Source organism: Sciurus carolinensis, chromosome 1 (genome assembly GCF_902686445.1).
Source record: "Sciurus carolinensis chromosome 1, mSciCar1.2, whole genome shotgun sequence".
In the NCBI taxonomy this organism is placed as follows: Eukaryota; Metazoa; Chordata; class Mammalia; order Rodentia; family Sciuridae; genus Sciurus; species Sciurus carolinensis.
This window is the reverse complement of record NC_062213.1, coordinates 95,266,041-95,285,111: the sequence shown is the minus strand read 5'-3', so window position 1 is coordinate 95,285,111 and position 19,071 is coordinate 95,266,041. Positions and strand designations below refer to the sequence as shown.

Genomic DNA, 19,071 nt, shown 5'->3' with positions numbered 1-19,071 from the left:
CAATCACTTAACTGAGGTGTGGCAGGTGCCTCAAAGGAGAACAATGTGACTGGGGTTGTGCCTCTGAAAAAGTGATGTGCTAAATTCTAAACAGTAAGTAGAATTACTAGCAGGAAGAGAAAGTGCTGACACTGTCCCAGGTCAAAAGAATGGCATATGCAAAGGTTTTGAGGTAGGACCATGGCAAAAGGAAGGAGCAGAAAAAATCCTACACCTAGAATAAGACTGATGTAGGTAAGGCAGGCAAGGGCTAGATCTTGGCAGGTATTCAAAGCCACATTTAGGAATTTGAGCACACCCCACGCCAGGTACTGGGGATTGAACACGGGGGCACTTTCCCACTGAGCTAAATCCCTAGCCCTTTTTATTCTTTATCTCCAGACAGGGTCACACTAAGTTGCCCAGGCTGGCCTTGAACTTGTAATCCTCTTGCCTCAGCCTCCCGAGCTGCTGGGATTACAGGCTTGTGCCACTATGCCTGGCTAATTTGGGCTTATTTTAAGATCAAAGGAGATAAAAAGATCACTAGAGTTTTGAGAATATCTGGAAACCTAGGCAATTAATAGCCATAGCACTCTGAGAGAGAACTCTTAAAGGAGAGATGAGTTTTGTGGGAAATTGGGAATTGGTTTATGAACATATTAAGTGTATAAAGGGAGGGACTGATGTGAACCACCCCTTGGGACATATGGTGAGGTTCTGAGTTCAGGAGAGGGCAGAGCCATAAATGTTAATTTCTGAGACTGCTGAAGCCCTCTGAATTAGATATGTAGGTTCTGAGTTCAGGAGAGGGCAGAGTCATAAATGTTAATTTCTGAGACTGCTGAAGCCCTCTGAATTAGATCATAAGGGAGTAGTACAGCAGAGTAGGAAGAGAGGCTAGAGAATCAGACCAAACTGACTTGGGTTTGAGCTTCTCTGTTTTGATAATTATGAGACCTTGGGCAAATTATTTAATTTTTGCAAACTTCAGCTTCCTTATCTGTAAAATGAGCATAATACTCTGCCTGGCCATTGTGCCAGTTTAGATGAAATGAGATCTGTAAAGTGATTAACACAGCAATGGGTACTTAGTTAATTGCACAACAAATGCTAAATCCTACTATTGCTATGATTACTATTACTACTAAAAAGTCAAGAGGTGCTCATCATTCAGTAAATATTGATAGGCTTTTTCCATGTGCCAGACATGAGACTAGGTATTGATATATAGCAGCAGACAAGACAGACAAGATCCCTTCTCTTTTGGCACTTCCATTCTAGTGCAAGGATTATGGACTATCAGACCGCAGATTGATTCAAGGAATTAAAGTAGGGTCAGGTGGGAGAGAGTGACTGGGGTTACTTTATAAGTCCAGTAGTCAGGGAAGGTCTCCCTAGGGAAGCGGAGTCTGAGCTGAAATCTGATAGACTGGGAGGGCATGGGAAGATCATTCTAAGCAGAGAGAGAACAACTTCCAAGGCCAAGCGAGAACAAGGCCAGTGTGTCTGGAAGTAGGATGCTAATGGTACACTGGCCAAGAACATGGGCTCTGAATCCCACCTTTACCAGTTATTAATGGTGAGACGTTGGACAAGTTACTTAGACTCAGTTTCTACACCTGTGAAGTGGAGATCATAGTAATGCCTACCTCCAAAGGTTGTTGGATTACATGAAAACATAGAATGGTGCACATAATAAGAACTCAATAAATGTTTTTAAAATCCACACAGCTTGACTCTAGTGAAAGTAGAGGAGAGATGGGCAAGAGATGAAGCCAATGAAAAAGGCAGGGACTGGATTATGGAGACCATAGTAAGTTATTTGGATTTTATTCAAAGTTCAGTGGGAAACCACTGGAGGATTTTAAGCAGAGAGCAGCATTATCTGATTTAAATTTTTAAAAGATCACTCTGGCTGTTTTGTGCAAAATGGATTGTAGGGATTTTCTTTTTCTCCAAAAGGTCAAGTGTTATCAGAGTGAGCAGGTGTGTTTGTTTGAAGCAGGGTGAGCAGCCTTCTCCTTTGACTTGCTCCTAGAAGCCTAGTGTTTTGTCATTGACTCCACAAATATGTCTGAGTACTTGCTCTTTTCCAGGAAGTGTGGTATATACTGGGAATGCAGTCACAAATAAGATACAGACCCTTTGGGAAGCACTTGGCATGATTTGTGGCACAGAGGAGGGGCTCCTTACGTGACAGCTCCAACTAATCATTTTTTGTTGTTGTATTTCTTGTTCCTGCACTCAGGGGCACATGGTAATGGATGAAAGAGAACCAGACATAATCAACTGTAATACACAATAAAAGGGATCAACCTGGGCAACATAGCAAAACCTTATCTCAAAAAACAAACAAACAAAAGTTTCCAAAGAACACTACTTGGTATAGAGAGATGTCTGAGAAATAGAAAATGAAAACAGAAGGTTACAAAGCCATATCACAGTACGCACCTTTTTAAAAAATTTTAAAAAATGTTTGTGATTTAGTTATATACCCATCAGAATTAAATATTTTATATACCAAAACCATGGACAAGAATATTCATAGCAGTATTATTTTTAATGGTTCCAAATAGGAAACAATCTAAATATCCATCAATGGCAGAATGGGTAAGAGATAATATACAATACTCTATAGTAATGAAGATGAATGAACTACAACTATATTCAAGAATATTCACTAAAAAAGCAGACTCAAAAGATTATGATTTAATTTGTATAAAGTTCAACTGGCCAAGTTGACATATGCTAGTAGAAGTCAGAATGGTGGTTACTTAAAAAAAAAAATCACTTTTAGTCATTAAAAAAATTGTGGTAAAATACACATAAAATTTAGCATTTTAATGTGGTAATTCAGTGGCATTCAGCACATTCACAATATTGTGTAACCATTACCATGATCTGGTTCTGTAACTTTTAAGTAGTCACTCCCCATTCTTCCCTCCCCCTGTGATGTTGCTTTTGTAGAGGGAAATGTGACTGACGGGGTATAATGGGGGCTTGTGGATATTGGTAATGTTTATTCCTTTTTAAAAAATATCTGAATGGAGTTGTATGGTCGTGTTTATGTTGTGAACATTTATCTAGCTATACACTTATAATGTGTATACTTTTTTGTATGAATGTTATATCTGAATAGATATAGATAAATAGGCTAACAGCAATTTTCTCCCCTGGGAAAAAAGTATGAATGCATTTTGTACTCTCTTTGTTTTGTTAACTTTTGTTTTCCAGTTGGTCTTGATGAACACAGGTGTTACTTTGGTAATAAAATTTAAAACATCTTAAAGGACAAAACATTAATTTTAATGTCTTTCAAAATAAAATGTTCCTAGGTAGACACAGTAACTTAGCAAGCCTGTAACCCCACCTACATGGGAGGCTGAGGCAGGAGGATCACAAACCGAGATCAACCTCAAAATAAAAAGTAAAAAGGATCGGGGATATGGCTTAGTGGTAAAGCCCCTTTGGGTTCAATCCCCAGTACCAAAAAAAAAAAAAAAAAAAGTTCCTTAGTAAAGGCAAAGTGAGTGTCTTTCACCAAAATGTGCCCAGTCACTGTTTGGCCTCAGGATTGATGTTCTTATATTTATTCATCACCTTGTGTAGCTCTGGACTTGTGCTCTCTCCCAGGATGCCTTTCTTCCTGACGGGTATGGAAAAAATATGTGTGGGAGAGATGAGAAGGAGGGCATTCCAGCTCTCTTTGGTCACTGGGTGGTTCTGCTCAGAGGATTCACTCCTTATCAGGCTGGAAGTAAACTTGAAGTCAAAGCTGGGAATTTTGATAAGGAAAGATAAGACATTGAGATGAACAGGCTGCTTGACCTGGCCTGAAAGGAGCATCAGGGTATAGCCAAAAGCTTTAAGCAAGGGAGTGATCCTCCCTGTCTACCATCCCCAAAACAGCAACCACTCTAGACAGAGATTTTCATAAGAGAAGATTTTGACAGCCTTTCTCAATCCACCAGAGCTCCTTATCCCTCTCATGGGTTTGACATGACTTTAAGACACCCTTGCTTTATGGACCTTCACATCTTTCAAATCTCAATTTTCACCCCCATTCCCTCCAAGCTCCTCAGGCACTATTAATCTCTCCCTCTTCTGTGCTTCCATAGGATCTCATTTATATCTTTCCTAGAACAGCCACTTTATTGTGAAATAATTTGCTGCCAAATTATGATCTCCTTAATAGCTGAAACTAAGCCTTTTTTTTTTTTTTTTAATCACTGCATCCTTAACACCTGTATAATTCCTGGTAAACAGTAGATACTTAACAGATGTTCATCTAAATTGCTGAAGGTAGCTTGTCTTCTCACCTTGACCTTTTCCTGAGTGGAGTGACTGCACACATTCCCTTCCTTTTCCTCAAAGCTTTTATTCTCCAATCCTTTCCTTGGTCCTAGATTGACTGATTGATGGTACTGAGGCTTGAACCCAGGGCACTTTACCACGGAGTTACATCCCCAGCCCTTTATATTTTTTATCTTAAGATAGGGTCTCACTAAGTTGCTGAGGACCTTGCTAAATTGCTGAGGATGACCTCAAACTTGTGATCTTCCTGCTTCAGTCTCCCAAGCCTCTGGAATTACAGGCATGTGCCACCTGCCCAACCAAGATTTCTTTTTTAAAGAGATTATTATGTATTTACACAAGTACATGCCCTGGAAATAGTGGTACAGACTTATGCTCATTTTCATGTGTATCATGGGACCTATGGTCATCCCATATCCTCTCAAGTCCTTTATTGGAACTTATTCTATTCCCCTCAATTTTAAAAACTTGGAACATGTTAAATAAGTTGCTTCTATCTGAGCTTTTAGAGAGGGATTTTCTTCTGCACATTAAAAAATGTCAGTCTTCAGTGCCCAGCACTGCACACTGCATTTAAAAAAAAAAAAAAAAGTCGATTCTATCTGTACTAGTCCTTTTCTTTACCTGTTAAACCCTTACAACATACCAGACACTATCCTGGTTGATAATCTAATTGGAGAGGCAGACATTATTTTAGAGGCTTTCATTGGACATGCTCTGGAAACATGTAACAGGGTGACTAATAGGGATCTTGCTCAGGACAACTTCCTTGAGGAACTGAAATTCCTGCCAAATACTCAAATTTAAGTAGAAGGTAATTAGGAGGAAATGGGTGATAAAAGAGCCAAAGGGAACTACTGTGTTTTAAGTCCCTGAAGTGTGGGGGATGGGAAGGATCAAATGTTCAAAGATCTTAAAGACACTGCCAAGAGCTTGAGAGTGTGGGTTTGCCGGTAGAGTGGCCAAGATGAGATGGAGAACACTGATGAAAAAAGACAGAGCCTTGCTGGATAAGTCTGCTTTAGTCAGGAACCTTTTGGTTAAAAGTGACAACAAATCCACTTACAAAAAAAGGGGGCCTTTATTGGCTCAGCAGCTAAAAGTTCAGGGCTTTCAAGATAAAAGATGTCATTGAGTTTTGACACCTCTCTCATCTTTGCTCTCCTTTGTGTTAGCTTCCTTCATTCTTTCTTTGTGAAATTGTCCCCTGATCTCCCCAGCCACAAAGACAAAGACTGGAGTGGAAACGAACAAGGGGCAAAAAAAGATCATTCATAAGGGCTGCTTATTTTTCACTCTTCAAGACCTTCAAGGTTACCTTCTTTTCAGGTGAAACCTAGACCTCCTCATCTTAGGTTCCTTGTGGAAAGGGCAGGATCCTGGCCTTTTAGGAAGTTTATGGAGGTAAAGAAAGGGACAGGTGAGGGGACTATGTTCCCAGACGCCAAAGCTATTTGCTTTCTTAAAATAGCAAATTCACCTTTCCCTGTCTCTTTCTTTAAGGGCCGTAAATGCATTTTCTCTGCCGTATCCTTAGCCTTCCGGGGGAGTAGGATCATTGGTTTCGGTAGGAGGAAAAAAGGAGGGCAGGAACCCCAGAAACTCCTCCCGTCTCCCGCCCCCTCATTTTGGTTCCCTGCTCCCCACCTCCACCCCGTATTAAGAGGGCCCTGACCTACTTGTTTTATTCCCGCTGCTTCTTCCCGCCGACCTCCAGGGCCCCTCTCAAACCTCTCCAGGTACTGACCCATCTTCGGGCCTTCAGAACTCCTCCACCATCCGGTGGACAACCCTTCTTCCACCTCACGCACATCCCGCCTAGGCAGAAGCAGTCAAAGAATATCCCACCCAGGGACCCCCTTTTTTTTCTGGGATCTGGCGCTTCCGCCTCCGGGGCGGAGACTCCTCCCCCTCGCCGTCCCAATTGTATTCCCTGGAAGAGCAGCCGGAAAAGCCTCCGTTGGCCCAGACCGGACAAGCGGGAGGCTGGTTCCTTCTAGCAGCGGCTCCTTGTACTTCAGGAACCGGCGCGCGGCGGGCACAACAGCGCTAGAGATCACCAGCACCACTTGGGCCCAACTGCGGGCGGTGCTGACGCCGCGTCAGCACCACGGACAGCGCCCCGCCCGCGGCCCTGCCGCCGGCGGCGCGCTCCAGCGGGTGTAGGCGAGGCAGCAAGATATGCCCGCGGCATGGCCTGGCGCTCCAGCCCCATGGCGCTGCTCTTTAGCTTTGGCCTCCTCGGGCTGTGCTCAGGTAAAAACGGGGGCCGGTCAGCCTCCCATACCCCAACCAAAGACCCAAGACGTCGCACTCTGTTTCCCTGCTCTGTGGGCCTGGAAGGTGGGAGGGATTCCCTAGAGATGGGGGAGCCTGCTGACCATAGGGGAGAGACCCCCCAGTAGTGCAGGGAACACTTGAAAGACTGAACTGGAAGGAGGATCTACCGAAGGAGTAAGTGATACAATGAGAGATGGAAACCTGGCCGGTAGTGGTGGGGAGGGTGTGGGCATAGAGAACGGGGAGGAAGGGGGTCTCCCCAGCTTTCTGGGATGGAAGAAGGGCTTACTCTGACGGTGGCGGAGATGCCATTTGACTTTTTGTGAAACATTATCTCAAGAATTCTACCTGGTTCAGGACCTCTTCCTTGGCTTTCCATTGCTTCCAATGGGTCCCCCCATTGGGCTCCTGATTTGGGTCACTCCCCAGGGTCAATACTGGAAGGAAAGAGGACCGACTGCTTACTTCTCGTGTGGGATGAGACAGAAAAGTTGGAAAGGAAGAAAGTGCCAAGCTAAAGATCAAGAAAGAGTTCTCTGAGGGGCTGGGGAGTAGTGTGCTTATGCAGAGTTACAAAAGAGGATAGAGAGTGTGAAGGGAAAGCACAAAGGGAATGTATGACGGAATGAGCTTGCTTCCCTACATGCCAACTCATGGGGGCTGACCCCTGTATGTATAGAGCTTAGGATTCAATGTGTGTCCTGATCCACAATGTAGGTAGTCTAATAGTCCTACTCCAATCCAGTGCCTGTAGAGGGAGGGGGATGGTGTCATGACAATAGTCACATGTGCGGGCACATAATGTTATTTGCCCTCATTGATAAATGAAGGTATGTGGGTATGTGGTAGAACACTAATTGTTCCCCTTTCACTACCCTCTAAACATTCCATGAATTGTAGGTATTTTTTTGGAAAACCATGGAAGCAGAAATCTCAAGTCTTTCAAAACCACCTCTGAGACTTTGAGGGAAGAGCAGGTTTCCATTAATCCTTGAGGAGTGGATTTTTAGTATGGACATCTCTGGACTCTGGTCAGTGGTCTCAGTGAGGCGCTTCTCTATGGAGGTCTTAATTTGGGTCTCATAGAGTTACCTAAACATTTTTCAGTATCCTTAGGGATGGGGCAGTGGGAAGCTGTAGCCAGTAGTTGGGCCTACTGGATTGTCCCACATGCTGGCAGAAGGTGAGATCCTTTGGATCCCTTCTGTTAACTTGCTTTCTACCTCTGTCTTGTCCAGGGGTGTGGGGTACAGACACAGAGGAGCGGCTGGTGGAGCATCTCCTGGATCCTTCCCGCTACAACAAGCTTATCCGCCCAGCCACCAATGGCTCTGAACTGGTGACAGTACAGCTCATGGTATCACTGGCCCAGCTCATCAGTGTGGTGAGTAGGGGTCCCAAATTCTATACCCAGCTACTGAAGTCAATCCAGCTAGAATGTGTTAGTGTTTGTGTTTACTCCTCTGGTGTATCCACTGTGGGAGGGATCATGGGCAGTGGCAGTAGAGCTACAGCTGGTGTGAGGTTAGGGGCAAGGGGACTTCTCATTAGCATCTCTATTTCCCTGCAGCATGAGCGGGAGCAGATCATGACCACCAATGTCTGGTTGACCCAGGTTAGTGCTCTTCCCACCCCATCCTCCTTCTTTGAAAGGTACAACTTCAGAGTCTTAAATAATTGGATTTGAATCTTAGTTTGGCTACTCACCAGGTCTGTGATTTTAAACATGTGAAACTCTCCAAGATTCACTTTCTCATTTGTAAAATGTAGATTGTACTACCGTGTCTTAGTTGTGCAAATGAAATGAGAAGGTATCATATGAGTTACACTAACTGGGCAGAAAAGTCACTGTGGTGGAGGGTACTTTTAAAAACTTCTTTGAGCCATTTGGATCCCCTCTTGTCTCTTTCCATGACCTTGAGTCCCTCTCTGAGGCAGAGGTTGGTGCTGCCTCCCTCTCTCCCTTTCCTAGGAGTGGGAAGATTATCGCCTCACCTGGAAGCCTGAGGAGTTTGACAATATGAAGAAAGTTCGACTGCCTTCCAAACACATCTGGCTCCCAGATGTGGTCCTGTACAACAAGTAGGTGACCCTGAAGTAATGGGAAGGTTGAGGGAGACCATAGCAGTGCTCAGGGAATGAATAAATCTTGAAAAATAAGAGAAATAAGCTTATGGTGTGAGAAAAAAGGGACTTTTCATTTTTAGATATGCAGACAGGCAGTGGGCAGCCAGACAGATCCAGGCAAGTGAGGTCTAGTGTAGACAGCCACAGTGACTTGGACCATGACCACCCTGTTCTCAATCAGGACTACCAATATTGGGGGCTTTGGTGGGATTTTAAAAAGTTGACAGCCCCCAGTGCCTAAACTGATTCAAGAATATGTTTTCCTGGAAGCCTGGGAAGAGGACTTTAGGGTCCCAGTTTCTCCTCCAGGTTCTATCCTGTCTCCTGCAGTAATCCCTCTGACCTCTAAGGTACAAAACAACTTCCCTCAACTCATAGGACCATTCTCTACTCTCACCTCTTATCCACCATCACTGCTTGGGGATCTTCACTCTGATCTCCCCACCTTCCCCAACATCTCCGCCCTCATGAAAAAAAAAAAAAAAAACAACCTATACAATATGTAACCCATATTCCCCTTCCTCCACCTCTTCTACCTGAGGGGCCACACAGGCCTCCTGACCAGGACACATGCTATACCACCAAAATCCTCTTCTTGCTCAGTTCCTGCTCCATCTCTCTGTACTCCTGGAAGGTTACTCTCAGACCTGGATGCCCCTTCTCATATCTTCCTCTGACTTTCCTCTCCTCCCACTCAGGGGGTTGATGGGTGAGGATAGGGAAATGCTTAGGCCAGGACTGACTGTGCCCATCCCTTGGCAGTGCGGATGGCATGTATGAGGTGTCCTTCTATTCCAACGCGGTGGTCTCCTATGATGGTAGCATTTTCTGGCTGCCACCTGCCATCTACAAGAGCGCATGCAAGATTGAAGTAAAGCACTTCCCATTTGACCAGCAGAACTGCACCATGAAGTTCCGCTCCTGGACATATGACCGCACTGAGATCGACCTGGTGCTCAAGAGTGATGTGGCCAGTCTGGATGACTTCACACCCAGTGGTGAGTGGGACATTGTGGCTCTACCGGGCCGGCGCAATGAGAACCCTGATGACTCCACTTACGTGGACATCACATATGATTTCATTATTCGCCGCAAACCGCTCTTCTACACCATCAATCTCATCATCCCCTGTGTGCTCATCACCTCGCTGGCCATTCTTGTCTTCTACCTGCCATCGGATTGTGGGGAGAAGATGACACTGTGCATCTCTGTGCTGCTGGCACTCACCGTCTTCCTGCTGCTCATCTCCAAGATTGTGCCTCCCACCTCCCTCGACGTGCCACTTGTGGGCAAGTACCTAATGTTCACCATGGTGCTTGTCACCTTCTCCATCGTGACCAGTGTGTGTGTGCTCAACGTGCACCACCGCTCCCCGACCACGCACACCATGGCACCCTGGGTCAAAGTCGTCTTCCTGGAGAAGCTGCCCACTTTGCTCTTCATGCAGCAGCCACGCCACCACTGCGCCCGCCAGCGCCTCCGCATGCGTCGCCGTCAGCGAGAGCGTGAGGGCGCCGGGGCCCTCTTCTTCCGCGAAGCCCCGGGAGCCGACTCTTGCACCTGCTTTGTCAACCGCGCATCAGTGCAGGGGTTGGCAGGGGCTTTTGGGTCTGAGCCTGCACCGATGACCGGCCCGGGCCGTTCTGCTGGACCCTGTGGCTGTGGCCTCCAGGAAGCTGTGGACGGCGTTCGCTTCATTGCGGACCATATGCGAAGTGAGGACGACGACCAGAGCGTGAGTGCAGCACCAGAGACGTTCGGTGGGCGTGAAATAGGACTCCCAGGGATGGGTACCAGGGATCAGGGACCTGAGTACCTAGAAAACAGGGTGCCATTAGACACACAAAGCTGAGTATAGGATGAAGGAGATGTGGATCGGCCTGTGCTGGGGGCCTAGCGCTGGCTTGGGTTCTTCTGGGTTGCTTATCTGGAGGTTGCACCGCCTGATTAGAGTTCATCTCATAGATGACCTTGCCGCTTCCTGAGGACTAGTATCCAGGGCGAAATGCCTCAGCTGGTGCATCTTTAGTGTCCAGAGGGCAGCCTGGAATGGGAAGGAGGCCTTCTGGGTTGGCAGCTGGCCTATAGCTGTCACCCTGAGAGTCCCTCCTGGCAGCTCGCATTACCACCTCCAAGTTGTTAATCTGCCACTCTTAGCACAAATGGAGAAGAGTCCTCTGTGCACCTCTTGGGGAGCAAAATTGAGGACAGTAGGGATGTGTATGTGGGCGGTGTGGGACCAGGGCAAGATTAAGAGGTTCCTTGGACCTGCCCCGGATGGAGAGAGTAGTCCCAAATTAATCTCTCTTTTCTGCTTTTCTGAGTCCCCGAGAACAGTCTTGTGAAATATTTTAGGTGATGGGGATGGTTGGAAGGGAGGGCTTGCTGCCTCCCTCACCCCCCACAAAACACACACCTTCTCCACCTCTGACTTTTGGCTCTTTCTGTAGTGGCTCCACCAAAGGGATTGCATGAGACTGAGCCAGAAGTTGGGGGAAGCATGATGGGTGACATTCCTCACTCCACTTTGGGCAGCATCTGGCCCACCCTGTGGTTCTTCTCCAGGTACCTGGTCAATTCCAGGCCAAGGCTCGACTGTTGCCATGGTGACTGGCCAGGTTTCCTCTGCAACTCTACCAATTCCTGTTGGGAGATGAGAAAGGGTAGTCCCGGTACTACTGTTTGTGTGGGTGGGGTTGGGATATTTCATAGATTCATTCCCTTGGATGGCAGGAAATTGGGTTGGGGCTAAATCTTGGGTTAGGGAGCATCTTAGAGTCCAGATTGTTGAAGAATGCTCCGAGACTGGGGGAGATGGGGTGGGAGCCTGAGGACAGCTGAGGTCAAGTGGGAGATGCTGGTGTGCAGGTCTGAGCGTCTGCTGCATCATGGCCTCCGCCTCTCCTGCTGCAGTCCACTGTATTGTGCATTTACTGAGCAAGGTGCTGGGGTGCAGTGACCTACTTGGATGATTCACAGGCATCTCAAACTCAACATGTCCAAAACAGAGTTCTTGATCTACAGCCCCACCACCAACTTTTCCCCAACTTCTACATCTTTTATAAATAGCATCACAGTTAATCCAATGGTTAGACCCCAAATGGGCGATATCCTTCACTCCTCTCTTTCTTGCTCACCTCTTCCACCATCCAAGTCATAAGTCCTGTATTGTGAGTACCATTTCCAAAATAATCCTCAGCTTCATTTTTTTCTCATCTCCCTGGTTCCAGCCACCTTCAATTTCTTGCCTGGACCAGAAAAGAATCTCCTAATAGTCTCCCTGATTCAGCTCCTGTGTTCCTGTATCCAAACAGACAGACCCTCCTTGTGTCTCTTCCTTCTTACTCAGCTGACTGGCTTATCTGCTCAGCTGTCTTAAGCAAACCAAGATTTTTCTTGCCTCAGGACCTTTGCATATAGGTCTCTCCCTGGAATGCCTTTCTTTTTTCCCTCTCTAATCATCATTGTTCTTAGGTGCAGTGGCAAATCCTTAGAATCTTAGTGACTTGGTAAACTGAAGCAGGAAGATGGCCAAGTTCAGGCCAGTCTGGGTGACTTAGTGAGACTCTGTCTCAAAATGAAAAATAAAAAGGGCAGGAGATATAGCTCAGTGGTAAAGCACCCCTGGGTTCAATCTCCAGTGCTGCAGAACAACAACAAAAAACAACATAAAGTTATTGCTTTTATTAGTTTTCGCCCTGTTATTGAACACTGTAACCCCATCTCCCAAATACTTCAGTGTGTCTCCCCTAAGAATAAGAACACTTTCTCATTTAACCCAGGCTCAGGACTTAGGGTGCAGCTCTGGGCAAATCAGTGCTTAGCATGTGTGGGACCCTCGGTTCCCATCTCTAGCACCACAAACTAATAAACAAACGAAAAGCCAAACAACAACAGCAGCAAAGCCCCCAGGTTCAATGATTACATTCAGGAAATTTACCATCAATACCTTTATCTAATATAAAGTACACATTCAGATTTTTCCAATTGCCCCCATATGTCCTTCATAGGATCACTACCCCACCCCCACCGCAATTCAGCATCTCAAATTGCATTTGATGGTCATATGACTTTAGTTTCCTTCAATCCGCAATTGTTCCCCAGCTTTATCTTTCATGGCATAAACATTTTTAAAGAGCACAGGTCAGGTGAATTCACTTTGTTTGGGTTTATCTCTTTTCCATCACTGTATCCCTGAAACAAACAGCTGGCTCTCTCTTGCTCATCTGATCTTAGCTTAAATGTCACCTCCTCAAAGAGACTTTCCTTGGCCATGTTCTGAATTAGATCCTCCTCCATTTCTCTACCTCAGGCCTTCGTTTCCCACAAAGTGCGAGATTTTCTCTTTTGACTTATTTTTGTCTCCAGCTCCCATCATAGACTCAAACTGCAGTAAGCATTCGTCTTGCCCCTTGGTAGCCCCAGTGCCCAGCATGGTGCCAGGTATAAGTAGGCATGATTGTGACGTGCATGAGTGGTCAGTTAGCTGCTGAATAAATGAAGGTGCATGACTGCCTCCTTTCCACCCCCTGGACTGGCTGGTCTCCAGAGAAACATGTGCAAAGGCCCAGACTCAGGCCAGAGTGGAGCAGTCCCAGAGAGAAGCTGGCCCCTCTCAAGCCCTGTGGCTGACTCTCAAACCCCAGAGAGTATTCTTTTTGACTTACTTGTTTTTATCTCAGACCTGGTCCTGACCTTCTGGGGCCTCTGTGCTTAAGATGGTGCTGTTGGATCGGGCTCCCCCTAGAATCATGAAAGGACTGAAGCCTGTAGAGACAGCCATTCACTCACTAATTTAGCATTCATTTACTGGATTCTGTTGTTCCAGAAGCTGGGGTTACAGAGTTGACTCAGGCAGGGTTCCTGTGACTTGGGAGCTTGTAGCTTAGTGGGGAGACAGACATACAAATTGAAACAGTACAGGAAGTACAGTGAAAATGCTGGGATGGAGATGCATAGCATAGTGCCCAGGGAAACCAAAGGGGTCAGTGTTTCATTGTGATCCAGGGTTAGGAAAACCTTCATAGAGAAGGTGATATTTCATTTGGGCTTTGAAGGATGTGTAGGAGTTCACCAGGAGAGAAAGGTCAGGATTTTCTTTAAAATTTTTTTTAAAAAAGCTTTTAAATTTGTTCTTTTTAGTTACATGTGACAGTAGAATGTATTTTGACATATCATACATACATGGAATATAACTTCCCATTTTTGTGGTTATACATGATATGGAGTTACACTGGTTGTGTATTCACATATGAACATAGGAAAGTTATGTCTTTCCCATTCCCATCTATCCTCTCTCACCACACTACCCCCTGTTCAATCCAGTGAACCTCCTCTCCTCCCTTTTCCCCACCTATTGTGAGTCAGCATCCCCATATTAGAGAGAACATTCCTTTGGTTTTTTGGGGGTTTGCCTTATTTCATTTAGCCTTATAATCTCCCATTCCATCCATTTACTGGCAAATGCCATAATTTTATTCTTCTTTATGACTGAGTAATATTCCATTGGGCATATGTATCACATTTTCTTTATCCATTCATCTGTTGAAGAGCACCTAGGTTGGTTCCATAGCTTAGCTATTGTGAATTGAGCTGCTATAAACATTGATGTGGCCAAGTCACTATAGTATGCTGATTTTAAGTCCTTAGGTAAGGGTCAGGATTTTTAAGACACAAAGGGAAATGAAAGAGGCTTGGGACTTGAGTCTTGAGAGGACATGTTGGGGTTTGGTAAGTTTGGATTATAGGGTGGGAGAAAAATAGAAGACAGACTTCTATTTATCATGGGTAGATCTTATTCTAGACCTGGAGGTTTGGCTGGGCACTGAGGACAGTAGGGCCACTGGAAGCTTTTAGGCAGTTAAGATTAGAGCTGTGCTGTAGAAAAGCTACTCTGGGGTCTCTGAAGGAGAGAAGTGGAGTGGGTGTATGTGTGGCGGGCCCTGCCACATCACCCCCCATCCCGCATCATGTGACTGATACCTGGGTCTTCTTCCTCTCCTTGATCCAGGTGAGTGAGGACTGGAAGTACGTTGCCATGGTGATCGACCGCCTGTTTCTCTGGATCTTCGTCTTTGTCTGTGTATTTGGCACCATTGGCATGTTCCTGCAGCCTCTCTTCCAGAACTACACCACCACCACCCTGCTCCACGCAGACCACTCGGCTCCCAGCTCCAAGTGAGACCTGCTCATCTCCCCGCTCCTTCAGCCCTTGACCCCCTGGTGTACCATAGCATTGGTTGGAGGATGGATGAGTGAGCTACCAGGAAGAGGGGTGCTGTCCCCACAGATCCATCCTCTTACTTCACGTGGATGCTCCCTGACACCTCCATCTCCACATCTGGCCTGAAGAATTGGACCAGCTACATTTCATTTGGGCTCTTCTCCTCTCACACAACCCCTGATAATAATATCAGTGCAGAGGACCAGGTTAAATGGAGGAGATATGTCAGAGCCCTCCACCCTGAGGAGGGGCGCAGGGAAGGGCCAATAGGGGACAGAATTACCCACTGACCCCGAGTCCTGGGGGAATGGCAGTATGGGAGGAGGGGCAGAGGAGCAGGAGCTCAGAAGAGAGGAGCAGAGCAGAAAAGCTTGGTGTGACCTGATGTCCACTCCTATGTCAGTGGACAGCAGCCTGGCTGGATAGGCCTCACAGCATCTGAGGTTCCTGCACAGAGGGCTTAGCCTAGGGGAGGCTTCCAGCTCAGTCCCACAGCCCTATGCCTCTAAGGGGTCCGGAGCCCATCCCCAGATTTCCCTCTGCCCAGCGAAGAATTCTCTGTACCTCCTGGACTTCCCTTTCCTTCCTTTCTTGCTCAGACTTGGGGTGTGATGGGCAAAGCTAGGTATTAGGGGAACCTCTGGGTTCTGAATCTTTGAGGGTTTGAACTGCGTGATAAATGCAAATTCATAGCCTTTAGGAGCTGGAAGAACCTTTTACAGTCATGGATTTCAACAGAAGCCATGTTATAGATGAAGAAACTGAACCAGAAGGTGAGATAAGCTTGGGGAAGATCTGACCCTTCCTTCCCATCCTGAGGTCCATCTGGCCATGGAATGCCCTGTTTCCCCCAACTTTGAACTGCTTGAAGAAAATGACCTAAGGACCTTAGCTTTAAGCACACCCAGAACTGAGCTGGGCAGGAGAGCTGCCTATGGAAGCCACCTGAGCAGGGTGGGGCAAATTGTCAGGACTTGGACACTCTGCACTATACCTGCTGTGACTCCTTCCCTTCCTCCTCTTCATAAGCCTGAATAGGTTGAAACAGAAGTTCAGAAGGACAGGTGTGTTGCTGCCATCGACCCCCCATGAAACATAACTTCTGCCCATCCTGTGGGTCCCTGCAGGCTGCATTCTGATGCTGTTCCAGGGTCCTCCTGCTGGAGGCCACCTGACCTGTTAGCCCAGGAAGCAGAATTATTAAGGGATCTCCTGTCCCTGACCCCACCATGTGACTGCCTTTGATTTGTGGTCCCAGCCTGTGTTTGGTGCTGGGCTCACAGATGGCAGGACGTAGAGAGGTCAGTCTGCCCTTGTACCCGAGAGATCTGGCCTGACCTAGGCCATTCTGTGCTCTGAGCCCTGTGGGGACTGCTATTTCTCCAGGCACAGTGGAGATGAGAGGTTGTGCTGACTCATGGGTGGGAGCGGATACTGCGCTACCAAGAGTGCTGGACAGGGACTCCTGAAGCGGAGTCCTCGGCTCAGTTCTGGTACTTACTCATTGAGCCATCTCCAGCAAGTCCCTTTGCCTTTCTAGGCTCCTGCCTCCTTTTCTGTAAGACAGGAAGAGAAATGCCCTCTTGCCTGGGGTTGCCGTGAGGATGAAGGATGCCTGTGGAAGAGCCCCTACCTGGCTCAGCGTGCATGCTTCATAAATGTTGCATCAGAGAGGCCCCTTGAGCCTGTGGGATGGGGCCACCCTCCCAGCGTCCCTCCCAGACCCATGCTTACCCTTTCTCATCCTTGAGCAAACCGAGTCTCCCTACATGGGGCTTGGATCAGAGGTGCTGGCAGGGGAGGGGATGCTGATGGAGAGCAACATTACAGGGAATCGTTGAGTGAGTCTGATGGGTGAGGGCTTCCCTCTGGAGCATCCTCAGCCAAGCTTCATTCCATCCCCGGGCAGATCTCTTGTCCTGGCCCTGCCTCCCTTTAAAGGCCAGCTCCTCCAGATGCAGGCATATGCTCAGGAACAGCTGACCAAGTCCCAAATATGGAAGAACGTCACTGGGACCTGACATCAGCGGCTGCCTCAGCTATGCCTCAGCACTTTTCCCCACCTCTCAGAATGTGTTCGTGGACATCTCTTGTTCTTGTTGAGGCAGGGAGTGTCCCTGCCTCATGAAAACTCCCCTCTTCTAAAACAGAAAACAGGAAGAGTTGCCTGTATTATGCCCAGACCCACTCCAAACTCATAACCCTGGGGAAAACATCCTGGAATCTAAAATAGCAATTGGAAAGGAACACTCCCTCTGAAGAGCAGTGTGCCAGCTTGAGGGAGGCCTGCCAGCTGCTACTGGGGTTGTACTTACTTATCTAATGGTGCTGGGGATCAAACCCAGGGCCTCACACTTTCTAGGCAAGCGCTCTATCACTGAAATACATCCCCAGTCCTGTACTTTCACTACTTCTCCCAAGTCACTGTTGTCCAAGTTAGTGACCAAACTGCACCAGAGGGGATGTTAGTGAGCAGTCTGTCTGGCTCCTCTCCATGTCCCATTTAACACATTGGGAAACTGAGGCCCAGAGGTCATTTACTAACTGATCTCATATAGGCCCTTATCTCTGAACGTGCTGTTCTGCATGTGTACAGGGGGAATGACGGGGGCAGGGGCGGCAGAAAAGAAGAAGGAGGTCAATGGATGGGAGTTTCTCCATTTTGGGTGCAGCCCGCTTTGGGGACCATTGCAGTAGGGAGGAGGGGAGGGCAGAGGTGGTGGAAGGAGTGTCCCTCTGTATCGGCAAGGAACTGTCCCGTGATAGTACAGGTGAATCCTTGAGGACATTGGGAAGTTTGGGGAACCACAGTCCCTCTTCTTTGGGTCTTACATCCTCTTCCCCCGGTGATGTCAGGGAGGCCCCTTGCCTCCTTTCCATGGTGGGGCTGCCTCAGGGGAGAATTGGGTATGAGACTCAGAGCTGGGCAAGGATGGAGGAGGCCCTGGAACTGAAGAGGGGGGCAGAAAAACTGGATGGGAACCTGGAACAAGGACTTGGGGGGAGGAAGTGAGGAAAGGAGTTGGGATTTCTCATCAGAGATGACATAGTCACAGTGACTTGATAGCCATCTTTGTCTGAAAAGAAGGTGTGCACAGACTTTCTTCTTCTGATAGTTGGAACCGCCTGGCAGGAAGGCAGCTCCCTGGCAGTGAGGGATGCCATCCTGGAACACTGGGACCAGGTTATTGAAATTTAAAGCAAACAAGACATAGGCATCTCCCCAGATGGCATGTTCTTCAAGGAAGAGCTATCTGTGGAGGAAGGGCAGGACCACTTCCCTCTAAGGAAATAGGATGGTCTGGGGGCTTAGACCTCTCTCTGTAACCTCTCCAAATTCCAGTATTAGCTACCATTTACTAAGGGTCTTCTCTGTGCCAGTCCCTTTGGATTCACTGTCTTTATTCCTCAAAACAGTCCTGTAGGGAGGGGCCCATTTGACAGAAGAGCCCAAGTGCTGGCCCCCAAACCCAAGACTGCCCCAAAGTCCAGGCACATGCTATGGCCCTTGGGGCAGGTAGAAGGGGAAGGGGGTGCATTCAGGGCCTCCTCTGAATCTCTCCCGAAGCCAGAGTGACTTGGTTCCAGTTGTCACCCTCTGCTTCTAGACAGCAGTGGATTGGTAGCATTCCTCACAACCCAAATAGCACTGGCCAGCCTCCCGTCTACTCACCCTGACCAGACAGAACAGTCACCTTTTAATAGTTATCCCAACAGGCCTAAAAGGTGAGTGCGATAGTCACATTGTTGCTAAGGGACTTTAGCTCTAGGAATCTGTAGGACACCTCACTAGCACGCCCTCAGTGCCCCTCCCCCACACTGCCCTTGACCTCCCTGTGTGTACTCCTGGAGTATTTGCACTGGTCTAGCCCACCCCGGGGCCAGACTCATTAGGAGCTCAAGATTCTCATAAAGAAAGTTGTTTCCAAAGACGTCTTGTTGTTCTGTCATATTTGGGGATGTGTGGGGTGGTGGGAATTCTCAAGGCCCGGGTTGGCCAATATGGAAAAAGGGAGGATGCTGGAGAAATGGAACTCACAGGAGTTAGACATGACCCAATCCAAAGAAAAGCTCAGTGGAAACAGCCTGCTCTTGAACTATTAGTTTGTTGCTTTACAAGCCCACTTATCAGATGGAAATGGCAA

At 47.3% G+C, this 19,071-nt stretch overlaps 1 protein-coding gene across 1 annotated transcript; it reads left to right on the top strand.

Moving 5' to 3' along the window:
* The first annotated feature begins 6,038 nt into the window (after nucleotides 1–6,038).
* On the top strand, nucleotides 6,039–18,842 carry Chrnb2 (cholinergic receptor nicotinic beta 2 subunit). Its single transcript, XM_047534739.1, has 6 exons — nucleotides 6,039–6,552; nucleotides 7,815–7,960; nucleotides 8,147–8,191; nucleotides 8,549–8,658; nucleotides 9,466–10,438; nucleotides 14,714–18,842. Exons 1-6 carry the CDS (start codon nucleotides 6,489–6,491, stop codon nucleotides 14,882–14,884), a joined length of 1,509 nt encoding a protein of 502 aa, XP_047390695.1. The 5' UTR covers nucleotides 6,039–6,488; the 3' UTR covers nucleotides 14,885–18,842.
* The last annotated feature ends 229 nt before the right edge of the window (nucleotides 18,843–19,071 follow it).

Coding starts and splice junctions, on each gene's coding strand:
- Chrnb2 (XM_047534739.1), top strand. CDS start 6,489: ATGGCCTGGCGCTCCAGCCCCATGGCGCTGCTCTTTAGCTTTGGCCTC. Junction 7,961..8,146: donor TGGCCCAGCTCATCAGTGTG/GTGAGTAGGGGT, acceptor ATTTCCCTGCAG/CATGAGCGGGAGCAGATCAT. Junction 10,439..14,713: donor GTGAGGACGACGACCAGAGC/GTGAGTGCAGCA, acceptor TCCTTGATCCAG/GTGAGTGAGGACTGGAAGTA.